At 40.1% G+C, this 13785-nt stretch overlaps 1 protein-coding gene across 1 annotated transcript in view; it reads right to left on the bottom strand.

Moving 5' to 3' along the window:
* Window positions 1-6310, bottom strand: part of pax9 (paired box 9) — a 7862-nt gene extending 1552 nt beyond the window's left edge. Inside the window, exons 1-3 of the mRNA XM_005736557.1 lie at window positions 6148-6310; window positions 4944-5558; window positions 2806-2945 (exon numbers count right to left, since the gene is read on the bottom strand). Coding sequence (XP_005736614.1) covers window positions 2806-2945; window positions 4944-5558; window positions 6148-6151 — 759 coding nt within the window. The 5' untranslated portion in view covers window positions 6152-6310. The remainder of the gene's footprint in view (window positions 1-2805; window positions 2946-4943; window positions 5559-6147) is intronic.
* Window positions 6311-13785: the final 7475 nt, after the last annotated feature.

Raw genomic sequence — 13785 nt, 5'->3', positions numbered from 1 at the left:
TGTGTGTGTGTGTGTGTGTGTGTGTGTGTGTGCATGCCTGGGCCTGGGCCTGGGCCTGCAGGTGTCTGTGGGTCTGTACTGGGTGGCTGTGGGTGTCTGAGGCAGTTGTTTGTGGGTGTCTGACCATGTGTGTATGAGTATGCGGGTGTTTTGTATCATAACTTCACTCAAATATACTGAAATGTATTTCATTAAGTCCTGTACAGACAGCCCATTATATTATTCTTGTTTTTTTCCAATTTAAATCAACAAATGTAATTAAACAGTTTCCCCAAAATTAACACATTTCCACTCTTGAAAAACATCATATATTACACACAGCCTAGTGTTTGCACATGGTATACTTATACATACAGACACACATTCGGCTCATGGCAATGTCTATCTATCTATAGGTATAGATATAACATAGATATAGATATATAGTATATAGAGAGAAAGAAAAGAAAAGAAACTCCCTTTCAGTTTTACGCAACTGACTACTGCAAGAACACAACTAACTGCAGCCTCCGGAACGACCACATAGTTGAATCAACACCTGTCTGACACAAAGTCAACAAAATCAAACGAGTATACAAAAGGCGAATTTATGGGACTGATCTTGTATCTGATTGTATAATTTATAAGGCGGACCTGTTCTTTCATCCTCCGCCCTCCGTATATATAAAACGTTTTTAAACTTGAATTACATCACTTGTACTTACTTTAACATTACTATTAAAAAGTTTTAAAATTCATATTAATAATAATAACATTAAAGTGTTTCATTGTTATGAATAATAATAAAAATAAATAAAACACTTGGTGTATTTGGTCGACTATGCGACAAAATACTTTAGCGAATTTACTGCTGCTCTAATCCCTGTATTTCTTTTTTAAATAAATAATTTAAACTAAACTTCAGGACATTGAGTTTGTTTGTTTGTTTTTTTGTTAAATTTCCAGAGATTACAAATTTAAAATTTTTTTTTTAGATATATATAATATGTAGGCTATGTTTTGTTAAACATTTCGCCTCTTTCAAGCGTTTTTAAAACACTTTTGCATTAACTCCGAGCCGCGGTTCGTGATTTAACCTTAATCTGTGTTAATGATGCTCGCAATCTTGCAGAGAAGCACACACGGGTGCATCTGCCCGCTTTGCCTTCAGAGCAGAGGCCAAAGGTTTCTAGCCGCGGTCTTGGTCCTTATGGAAAAATAGGTGTTAGGAAATTTGTCAGAAATGTAAAGCCGTCAAAGGTTTTCATTGGCCAGCTTTGGTTAGTTTTCTTAGCTGAAAGTCAACCTTCAGAAAAATTAAAAAAGAAAACCAAAAACAACAAGTTCCCTGCTGCTGCAAGAAAGATCGTGCTTTGAAACTGGTGGTAAAAAGTGACTTGTAGTTTGATAGATACAAAGTTGTTTAGCCATCTTGTTTGAACACGATCCTGGCAAGACCGCGCACTTTCCCTGCGTCTCAGCCTGTCTGACAAACACAAATTTAACAAAGTCTAAAGTCACATTAGATCTTAGCAGGCTGCAGAGTCTGCATGTATAAAATCGAAGTGATGGGGCACATTTTAATCCTCAGTGTTTTGGTGGAACAGTTCTTGCTTCGCCATTTTTTGTTTTTCATGCAATAAACTGTGTAATTTATGGAGTTGTTATTTTCTGCATTTAATGGCTCACTTCTGTTTTTGTATAGCTGCTTGGCTAACCGCTCAGACAGTTAGTGTGCGTCCACTTTGAGCGCTCCTAATCTTCCAGCATCGGTTCAATCTTTTTTTTTCCCCTTCATAATGAGAATGAAAAGTCCCCCATGATAAAGTAGCAAAATAAATGATGTGCATGGAAACGTTTTCTGTCAGTGACCAGAATCACAAGCCCTTTCAAAATAAAAGAAGAAAAGGAAAGCATGCGCACACAAGCGTGATTTGGGAGGGAAATTACATTAAAGGCCTGCGATGAGTGGTGTGTAGACCTGCGTTAGTTTTAGATAGAAAAGCGGAGATAAAGCTGAATAAAAATCTATCCAATCACTTTCAGACTTGCAGCTTATTGAGTTTGGCCATATACATTTTATTAAAGCTACATAACATTAGGAAATAAAACGAAAAACATCTTAAGTTGCATGAAAGTCAGTAACGATTCGTGTATTAATTTTTGACTATTGTATGTTTGAGTCGGCGTTTTTAGCGTGGACTTAACCGCTCCAGCAAAATAACGAATGCACCGGACGCTTAGAGCTGCAGGACTGCCATTAAGGACACAACAATATCCCAAAGCCTACTTTAAAACTCACAGACAAATGACGGGATGATGGTTGTCGTTGACTAGGCTACAGCATTAAAACCAGCCAATTCAAATACTGTATAATTTACCAGGGAAACGAAAACAGGAGGCAACTGGCTCTTATTCAGGGGTCCAGCCATTGTCTCGAGTGTGAAGCACGCTACACTTAATTTTCAAAATCCTAAAAGTTAATAATAACTAGGCTATTTAAACCCCATTTGATGTGCTTATTGTTAAATAATCTGCTCTGTAATCATCCATAAAAGCACTGACCAAGCAGCAGGGCCTAAACGAACTGCCCCTTGTAAAGCCAGAATAAAAAAAAGAGAAGAGAGAGTGAAATAAAAATGCACCCCAGCCAGCAGAAGGAGCGCATTAATGCTGTGAAATGGGAAGTTTCCATGCTAACTGTTAAAATAGAAGAATACTCAAGTCTGCAAGTAGATTAATAGCCTACACTCTTTTCGCTCTTTCTGTACTCCTGATTAAAAAACAAACAAAAAAAATAAAAAATTGAGATTTCCACTTTTTTACCTGTGTGTATTTTGCCTCAGGTTCTAAATGCGCCTTATCCACGCCATTGACTAGTGGAGAGCTTGCTGGTAGGAAATTAGTCCTGTTAATAGCGCTCCATTCTTCTAGAGTGGTGCTGGGAAAGGATGGACTGTCACTAACTGGGAGGGGGGGCAAAAGAGAAAGAGAGAAGAGAGGGCGGTCAGGAGGAGACTGTGCTAAGGTTAGGGGGAAAAAAGACCGGCACAGGCCGCTGCTGTGATTCATGCATCCGTTAACCGCAGGTTAGCCAGGTTGCACAAGACAATAAACCCTGTGACATTCTGAACTGATTATTTGTCAATTTAGGTATGAATAGCACGTAGGTTGAAGGTCTTTCCTGTGTGTAATGCTTCTTTAAATGTTTCCTTGAGCCATTAAACAATTATCTTTGTATTATCTATTATCCGATGTACTGTATTTCAGCCGAGTTTCAAGTGTATGAAACCTAGACTCTGTATTATTTTTTTCAAACATTTTCCAGATGTCTGAAATTGAGATAATCTCTTCTGAAAATAAAAGTTTGGGGAAAGTATTTTTTGCCTGATAATTGCCTTTTGTCGTAAATTTATATTTTTCTTTAGTGCTGTGAATGAGAACCTAACACAAAGGTGAAATTATCTGTCATATTTTTAATTATGTATTTATTTATTTTATTCGTCGTAAAGAAAATGTGCTCAGAATACATGGGACTAAATGTAGTTGGGTTTTTTTTTAATCCATTTCTTTTTTAAGTTATGGCTAAAGCGACTCCCTCTCTCTGGGTCAAGGATATTAGAGGAAAAAAAATTGTCTCGCTGTCGGAGACAAATTGAATTGACTTTCATCGTCTCCTTCTTGTGCATGATGGGCACACTACATAGATTCCCCGTTGTTTACTGTGAGAGAAGCCATCACAATAATTTCGACAAAGAGCTGTAAACAAACTGCGTGCTGCACATATTAATATTATAACACTCTGCGACTTTATCAACCCTCGGGAGTTTTGAATGTGTTGTCCGTGTGCGTAAAAATAAAAACTACCCTAGACAAAGCCACTAATATTTTACATTTTTAGCCGTGCACGTGTTTTATTTTATTTTATTTCCTATCATTTCCATTAATTCCAAACCCATTTTTAAAAAGTATGTGGCAAATCTCTCACTTTACTAAATGTGCTAAAAACTTCAACTCAGCGTTCAAAAACCTGCCACAAGCATCTGCTAATAATTTAGAAATGCATAAATTGTTTATAAAGGCAGCCCCTCAAAACACTGTTCTCCCCCCACCCACCCCACCCCGTGAGCTTTCGTGGATATCTGCTTTACATTTATGTTATTTATATTGCTCGAGTGAAGCTTTGCATGGCGGTGGAAGTGGAAGAGGCCGGGGCGTGTTTCTGCATGGCAGCCCTGAATCCTGACAGCAACAGGATTGCGGCAATGGACTGACAACACTTCCCTTCCTGCCACTGGAAAACAAGCTCTTAGAAGAAGCCCTCTCACACCACCGAGCCGACCATTAGCACTGATTTATGCTGGATCCTGTTTCACTGTTTCCAAAACAATTGCGGTTTTGTTGAGTACAAGGCAAAGTTATCTGGGCCTACCTGCATGTGGACAAAACACAACCCACGCAGCAGAAAACGCATTCTAATGCGAGATACTTATTTGAGGCCTGAATCGGGCAAACCGCTGAATGCACAGTTCTGCACAAAACGAGTCATGGCAAACATTCAGCACACCTCATTTTGATACACTTCGTCTCACCGCCTTTCCCTCCGCTGTCCCTCTAATATTCCACATCCGCCTCTTAATTATTCTTGCAAGCTGGACCATCTGTTTCTGAACTAACCTGCCTCCTTTTAAAATCAATATCAGCAGGCAGGTCAAATGGCATTTAAGCTTTCTCTCTCCAAAAAGGCCTGTGGGTTTAGAACGTTCCAATAGTTACTTTTGGAGGCCTATAAAAACAATTACACTAACTCAAAGGGAGAAAAAAAACACAAGTGCCGGTTTTATTCCAAATACACACACACATACACACACACATTCGCACTCTTGCGCGCAAAACCCCTTCAAAAGTTGGTTATATGTGGTGCAATAAACAAATGTAACCGCCCTCCATGCAGCCATGCTTACTTTGTTGCTCTGTAATAGACCGTATCCCCAGAATATCAGTTACAGAGTGCGAGGAAGGCCATATCCTGTGCATGGCCATGTGTCCGGGAAGGGTGGGCATGCCAGGGGGAGTGGGCACTTTGGACGTCGGGTATGAGTATAAGTGGTTGTAGGGTAACGTTGGTTGTGGCGGTGGATGAGGCGCCTGCTTGCCCGACTCATACTGGCTCTGCTGGGACAGATTCCCAATCTTGTTTCGGAGGATCCGACTGATGGAGCTAACGGAGGGCAGGTTGAACTTGTCGCAAACCCCGTCAGCGAGTAGCCTGTCCCGGATCTCCCAGGCAAAAATCCCCGGGTCTCTCTGCTTGTATGTCCGTATGTGTTTGACAACGGTGGGTGTGGTGACCCGCGGCTTGCTGCCTCCGATTGCCCCCGGGAGGATGGAGCCGGTCTCGTTGTAGCGAGCCAGGATCTTGCTGACACAGCCGTGGGACACGCGCAACTGCCTGCTGATGTCACAGGGTCGAATCCCGAGTTGGGCCAGCTCCACTATCCTGAGCCGGATGGCGTTGGGGAGCGGCCTGCCGTTTACGAAAACACCACCGAGTTGGTTCACTTCACCGAAGGCAGGCTCTGGTGTCAAAAACAAACACACAGAAGGGCACAACAGTGAGACAGCGATTAGGTAACCAACCCAAGGCCCTCCACACTGCTAACGACCCCTTATTTATAATATAACAGAATATTTAAATAATATATGCTTATATTACAGATATGAATTTCAGCAGATATGCTGATAGTTTATTTGTGTCTCAGTCAACATATTTCAACTTTTGTTATTTATATACGACGGGGGGGGAAAAATCAACCTTCTCACATTTGCACTTGATTTTAAACTTGAATTTTTGTTTTTTCAGCAAAGTTTTCACTCCCGCTAAACAACTGAAGTTATGGATCAACTGTGTTAAGTGATCGCTGATAGCTGTCGTTCATGCAGGGTAGATTTCACACCGATGTCCGGTGGGAAGTGCCAAAATTCGTGCGTAACCTCCACATAAATACTCATCGCCCTGTTTTATATGCTCTGGATTAAAGACTAAACTAATCCGTCAAAACACCACAGACAATATCTCGCTAAATTCCCCCCACCTTGCTTTAAGAAGTTGCACCGATCGCTGCATCCCTGTCAAGAAACCAAAAAGCGATACAACACTGAACTCACCCATCGTGTTAAAGCCGCAAATGAAGAATACGGTGTCCGCTTTGTGCCTCCTGCGTGGGTCCTGCTCCGCGTCCAGCGTGTCCACTTTCTAAAATCGCGTCCAAGAAAATCTTCTTGCGCGATAAGGAACAAGAGAGACAAAATTCTCGATCTGTTTCCTGACGGCGCTGGAGACAGGCTTACATTTCAATCTGTTGAAATCAGGAGGCTGGGCTTCCGAGGGTTCTCCCCCCGCTGATTGGATCGGACCCTCCCATTTGCCTTCGAGTTTGCACAGATCTAAATTATCATTGGCCCAGAAGTTTGTCATGACAACTTCAGAGTGTCACACACACCCACACACCCGGGTCCCTCTCATCCTGCTATCCAAAAAACGGGGACATGCCACCATGAATGGCTTTGTTTTTTAGGCAGGTTGAGTGCAATCCAGTATCCGTACGGGATCGCATCTTCACTCTTTCAACAATGATGTGAAGATACCAAAAAAAAAAAAGACAAACAGGTTCCTATTTGTGAGCATCACAAGGAAACACCAACTGAAATATTATGTGAATTTATTTATAGGGGGAAACCCCACAAATGTGTGCATTTTCGACCCCAGCAGTAACCGGTTTTATTTTATGCAGCTGTTTTTATAATAATCAGTTGCCTTTCAAAATAAAATAAAAGTTCAGCTCCAAAGACCCGACTTTGTGTGGCTTTATGCTCCGCCACACTAACTTTCATCTCAAGCTTTTAAATGGCATCATTAAGGAAATGGCAGGAAATGAATGATTGCTTTTCTGTAATGTAATTGGCTGGTTGATGTTTGTAAATTCTATCTCATTGCACTTGAAGGTTATCATAACTTTTTTCTTATTTGTCACCCAAGTATTTCTTTTCTTCTTCTTCTTCTTTTATTCTCTTTCAGGCGTCGAGCATAGACTGACAGCAGACCAAACGCTCCAGCGATTTGGTGAAAATGAGGCGAATAAGTTTAATCTTTAGAATTTAATCTCTCTTGTCATGCAGTTTGAAAATACACGGCACAGTTAAAAACCATGGCCAGGTTTCAATTTTGTGCCCATTTGACATTAGGTATTATTTCGTTTTTTTTAGTCGGACACGTGTCAAAAGAAAAATACAATTCAAATCATTGTTTTTTTTAAACAATTATTTATTTTCACGTTTCTATTATAAGCTGCACGTCTCTTTAGGCTTAGCCTGCGCAAAGCAGGCCAATTTTTTTAGCCAATTATGCCCAGCGAGCGTTAATGGAATGCAGGTTGTTAAGGTTCTTATGTGATAACATAATTACCTTTTATTTCTTAACCTTTACGCGATTGTCTTTCAAGCTCAACGTTTGCAGCTCAGTGTGTTATAGAGGGAATATTCCTTACTTTCACATGTTCAGCAGGCAAGCACTTTCTGCACAGAAACCCCAGTTGCAAGCAATAAGAAAGATTTGTTGCTCCCCGACACGAGAAACAAACACACGCCATAATTTTGCGCCTTCGCTCACTCCCCGTTTTGACACATGCTTTGGATTTTCCGTGTCATATTTTAAGAAGGCCACGGTGCATGACTGACCTTCATCTCTGTACAATCTAAAGAGATCAGTGTGCATGTAAACATCAAACAGCACCCCTGCGCTGCAGTGCAATTAAGAATATTGTTGAAAACCTCTGCTAACATTAAACACCGAAGCGGCTTTTAGGGGCCAGAATGTACACGAAGTCTTTCTCGGTATTTGTTTCAGCACGCACAGCTCTGCAGGCTGGATGCTGGATGCCTATATTATGATTAGCTTTCCCACCTTTGCTAGGATCGCGTCAAACTCAGAAACTGAACAAATTATAGTGCCTCCACGGCAATGCAAGTCGGTTAGACGTGTCTTTAAAAACGCGTAAATTACTTTTTCTCCCCACGCTGGAGTTGTTTTTGCCTTCATGAACGGTTATTTGTCATAAGAAGACCAGTTGGGGTTGTCTTAATGGACTCTTTCTTCTGTTTTATTTTATTTATTTTTTTGTTTGTTTTTATAAATGTATTTATCGCTGCATCACCTCTTGTGCACCCACCTGCCCACCCTCCTCCGCTCCCAGGCCGCTGATGCAACAAGGATAATGTTTACGGCGGGGAAACGTGCCCAACTTGTTTGCCTTGGGGTGCCTCTGGTAACTGAAATAACACAAGGTCAGGAGCGAGGGATCAAAGGTCTTCCCAAACTGCTTCATCTTCTGCATTTTTTAGGCCGGACGGGCATGCACCTTCCTTCCGTTTCTGTGACATAATACACGTCTAAGGTGAGGCAATCTGAAACCGGGTGACGTTTTAAAACAATAATAATAATAATAATAATGCTAGCGAAATACATGCTTTATCTGATTAATGGCACCGCAACTATTAACATTTAAACGGTAGTTGTAAAGAATAGACACTGCATTTTTACGCAGTTGTTCAAAAATTCCCATAAATTAATTAAAAAGAATGTGATTATTACAGTCAGTGAAACTGTTGCAAATTATCATGACTGTTATTTTTATAATAATTATTGTAAATTGTACTTTTATTAACGGTAAAACGCAACTAGTACTAATAATAATAGTGTATTCTTAAAGAATGCTGCTAGAGTGTATTAAACACATACAAATAAATTTAAAAAAAATTGTGTCGTCACTATCAGACTAAATGTGTAAATAATAGCGGTTTAGCCTGTATGGAGTATGTTGGCATCAGTGAGCCTCCACGCACGATTTGCACACTCTACACGCCTGTACTGTTCACGAGCCCAGAATGGTCCGTGTCGAATTGAATTGTTCATACCTCAAGTGAAGGCAACGCATCACTTGTCAGACAAATTGCGTAATGATGGAGTCAGAGCTTCGTCCTGTGCTCTGCAGGAGAGAGCATAAGGTTTCTGTCTAATAAGGTTTCTGTGAAATCAGAGATGGATTGGTAACAGGCTTATCCTCTTGTCTATTCTGAAAAACAGTAGGCTTGTTGTTGGGTTTTTAAAGTTACACTCTACACTTTTATTTTAAGACTTTAAAAAAAAAGTATGTATATAGGCTACAGTATTAATGCTTCGTTAAAAACACCAACATGCTCTATTTGAAATAGTCCAGCTCCTGCAGGATGTACTGAGTCATGTTATTTGGTTCTATATGCTGCCAAGCAGACGACTGCATACCCCAGCGTTTGATGGCCCACACAAACAGCGTGCGTCCGGTGGTGTTGCGCACGCACAATGCCTGCGCAAGTGCAGCTCCTCCATAGCACGTCGAAATCCATAATTTAATGCTTGAGGGGTATTTTCTAAATAACATCACACAACGTCACATGCTTGAATTTCTAACACTTCCTCTGCTTGTTTGCACTGATGTGCCTTTGAGCCCCTTCAGGTTTTTCTTATTAAAGCTGTTTCTCTCTCTCCGTTTTTAAAACCAGGATGCTTTAATAACGTGGTCTGTTTGAGAGCAATACAATGGACCGTTTATTAATATTTTTATGAGCTCAAAAAGAAGACGACTTTAAGAAATTGTAATTATTTGTTTCACTTGTTTATAGTTCCGTTCTTCTATTTGCCTTCAGTGGAATCGCAAGCTCCAACAGCTGTGTTTGGGAGCCACACATACTGCATGGCTGCACGTTTAACTCCTTATATTGCACTTCACGTCAAAGTGCATGGCGTGCTTGTGATCGTTTTCATGAATATCGAAGCTACATATTGGCAAAAAATACCTAGTTTCGATTTACTTCTGCTTTTCTTCTTTTCCAAAAGAAAAAAACTGTCAGAAAACTGAACACTGGGATATAATGCTGATGATAATCCATCAACACTCAGCAGATAAACATGTTAAGCTGTGAATGCTTATCATGTAACATGCTGAGTGAAAAACGTAAGCGCTTCGTCCAATTTGCATTTCCAATGAAACAAACGGAAATTCATACGGTCCACGTCACATGAAGCCCACAACGCGATAATATTCTTCTTTAGAGCAAAGTTATGGGGTGTGCCTCATCCTCTTATTTGGAAAAACATATCCATAGGTTATAAACGACATCTTAAGGCCTCTATCTGGGTAGAGGGAAAAAATTAATTAGTGATAAGAAAGGGTTCCATGGTTTTGTTTACCTGTGCTACTAGCAAAACAGCCATAAATTCGGATGACACAGGCACTCTTACCACAACTATCCGCTTCGTGTGTGAGCGAAGTCACTAACCCACCTTTTCTTTTTAATTTCCTCATGTTCGACAAGTAAAGGCATGAGGAGCTCAGTTGTCACCACAAGGCTGTGGTGCAGCTATACAAAATTTTACAAACAACAAAAGAAAAAGCTGAACTAGTCTCCCTGGTCTTGGTTTCTCAGGCTGTTAGACTGTTTTGGTATCTGCTAAACTGTAAACCCGTTAAAACAGTTGTGTGGTTGCAGGATTTCGATTAAGCCTCGTGGAAATGCAAAAGAAACTCTCAACATTAAACGCAACTTATTTCCCATGTGTCTTTTAGTTCCATTCAAAAATTGGTGCATCTAATTTTATATTAGCCCACTTTACTGGAGATGCAAACGTAAATCACTAACATTTATCTTACAAATCAATTTACGACTCAGACCGAATTAATTCAAAGATGGGAGGACATTCTAATTTTCGTGGATGCTAAAATAATCTCATAATAATTTTAAATAACGTTTTATTAACGTGACAGTCTAAATGATGTAATCTTTCTAAAAATCGTCAGTACCGAAACAGAAATTCTCGTATTCAAATACATTCGTTTTCTATCCACCGCAAATGCGATAATAATGATGATGTTCAAAATGACGATGATGACGAAACGGCTACGTTCTGCATCCTCTAGCAGGCATCAACCATGTAGCTGATAGCCCTTTAATCAGATCAATTAGACACCGTTCTAATGCGTCATTAGTTCCATTTAATGTAGTTTGAGCTACCACATTTTTACCTTTTACTCTCCACTCAATCGGATGACACCGTCATATCAAGACGAATGAAAGTGTGACACAGAAATAAAGTGACACACTTACTATAGAAACCACAAGACCATTGCCAAACAGTGCGCATTTAAAGTCCGTAACAAGACTTTAATAATGAATTCGTAATAATCATCTTTTCTTGAAATTAAGAGGCAGCACATAAAGGGGGGGGGGGGGGGGTGTTGGTATGTCCAATATTTCGCAAAGATCACTTTAATAGCTAAACCAAATAGCCTTCGGCATATTACAATAATACAATAATAATATTACAATAACTACAATTAAAGTCTTTGTGCATTATTATTATTATTATTATTATTATTATTAGCTGTGACTTTGTACCAGTGGGACTTAAGACCCTGTGTCATGAAACAAGCTGCTGAAATTGGATTGAGACGCTTTGACTGTAATCCGCCCAGACTGCTACTTCCTTTTTGTGGTCTGAAAAAAAATGTGTGTAAGACAGAGTTTCTTATCTGCAACCTTGAGACGCAGAGCCACCACGCTGCTCAGATTATCCGTGGAGAAAGTTACAGAGGGGTGTTAGAAAAAAAAGTTCCCAGCTCCAGGTTTAATGTTCCCAGTAAGATCCTGTGGGAAATCCAAGTTACCACTAATGGGTTATTATGGGGACACGCAGTGATTTCTCGTTTCACAAAGGGGTTGGAGGTCTGTCATCTCATACTAACTGTCCCCAAAATGACTGACATCTGCAATAAGATACACACGTGCTGAGAGTTATAGTGTTTGTGTGTGTGTGCGTGCGCTGCTCGGAAAATTGAGGTCCAGCAGCAGCTTGTCACCCAAGAGCACCACTAATCCGCGTTATTAAAGCGGAAAAGACGTGATTTCCCCTCCAGTTGTTTGATACAAACGAGATAAGACTGTGTGGATTTTTACTGTGTGGACACTGCTGTTTTTTAGGATAATGCCATCGCTTGGCGCCTTTAAAATAACCCGCACCGACGATTTTAACCTTTGCAGTCCAAATAGCGGTGACACCATTAAAGTCTTTCTACAGGTTAGCACTTCTCCAGGACTGAGTGGCCCGGTAACTTTAGTGCGGCCTTAATGAGGACGAACGCAGGTTAACGACGAATGTAGTCGTGTTTCAGAGGCCAGGCCTGGGTTTCAGCGGAGAGGGACAAAAAGAAACAATATTTACGACACTTTTAAGCATACATCACTTTGACATCTGTTCGTCTGGCACCTGGCATCCATTAGTATTAAATATTTCATTTCGCCCTAATTTGGACCTCTCTTTGTCCCGTACCAAGGACACTGGGGGAAAAATGGAGAGCTCTACCTTTATTGCGCTTTTACGCGCCGATTACTTTGTGCACAAAAAAAGTGCAAATGGGGTGTTGATACAGACCACACCGCTATGTTATGCGTTGTAGATACGAGGAATCCTTGAGTCATACCTGGGCTGGACTTATATTAAATTTCCTAATCCATTAAGATCCCCGCATAAGCGCGGAAACATTCCTGCAATTAGTCAAGTTTGGGCACACGAGCTTCAGATTTTTACGCAGTGTTATTAGATTACTGAGTGGACGGAGTGTTCAATATCCTCATACACAAACAGAGGTCGGAGAGAGTCAGATGTATAATGTCAGCGTGGACATTGACAAAATACTGGCCCTCTGATAGCCCCCTTTTTTGTTATTTAATTTGGAGTCTGGCGCCGAAAAATAGAAGTACATGTTAATTTAAGGATGGTAGAAATAAGAATACCATTTCATCGTTCTCTCTGGGAACATGCAGTTAAATTGTGATTGATGTGTTTCATAAAGAAGAGAGGATTACACAGGAATATCAGCACTGAAGCACCGAGGCCTCCTTAATCGGGACGCATTGTGGAGACACAGGAATGAGAACAAATTTTGTCTGAAGATAAGGGTGGAGTGAGTTAAATATTGTTTTTATTATTAATAATAATATTAATAATAATAATGTAAAGGGATTACATTTTTGAGCATCAAATAGCTGAATTAGTTAGAACCGGCTTAAAATCTTTCCATTTGGTCTTTGTTGACACAAAATTGTGACCAATTTGTTTTAATCTTCTTTAGTTTCACCGTACGTCCTTGTTGGTGACACGCCGTGCAGGGGTCACAAACGCTGCTGTGCCAACACACACTTTACCTGGGCAAGTCTGTGTATTGTAAAATGCAGTGGCGCCATCTGGTGGATCTTCAGGGAACACGTCAAACATTTCTTAAGTATTATTCCACGACTTTTTAATAAAATACCAGAATCATATACTACACATATACAATTTTAATTGCCTGATAAATGATAAGTTTTTACTTCCCTGGATTGGCTCGTTCAATTAGTAAAATTGTAACATATTGAGTTCTATTTCACCTGTTTAGACTGAACTTATTTCACTTTCAAATATGCTTGTGACGTGTCTGTTACGCAAGTATACGTTTATTTGCATTTCTTTCCTTAAACACTGCGTTCATCCCTCCTGCTATTGGTTGTCTGTGTGAATATATGTCAGGCCAAGTTGTTTTTATCTTGATAAGTTCAAGTTACTTGGTACACACACAAAAAAAACGTCAATTCAAATGGAAGGTTCTGCTGTATATGAAATACGACCTTTTTTAGATAATCTATATTTACCGGAGAAACAAAAATAAAAAGTCAGTT

Source organism: Pundamilia nyererei, unplaced genomic scaffold (assembly GCF_000239375.1).
Source record: "Pundamilia nyererei isolate P.nyererei 1_Seehausen unplaced genomic scaffold, PunNye1.0 scaffold00070, whole genome shotgun sequence".
Taxonomy (NCBI): domain Eukaryota; kingdom Metazoa; phylum Chordata; class Actinopteri; order Cichliformes; family Cichlidae; genus Pundamilia; species Pundamilia nyererei.
The sequence above is the reverse complement of the archived record's forward strand: the minus strand, read 5'-3'. Positions and strand labels throughout refer to the sequence as shown.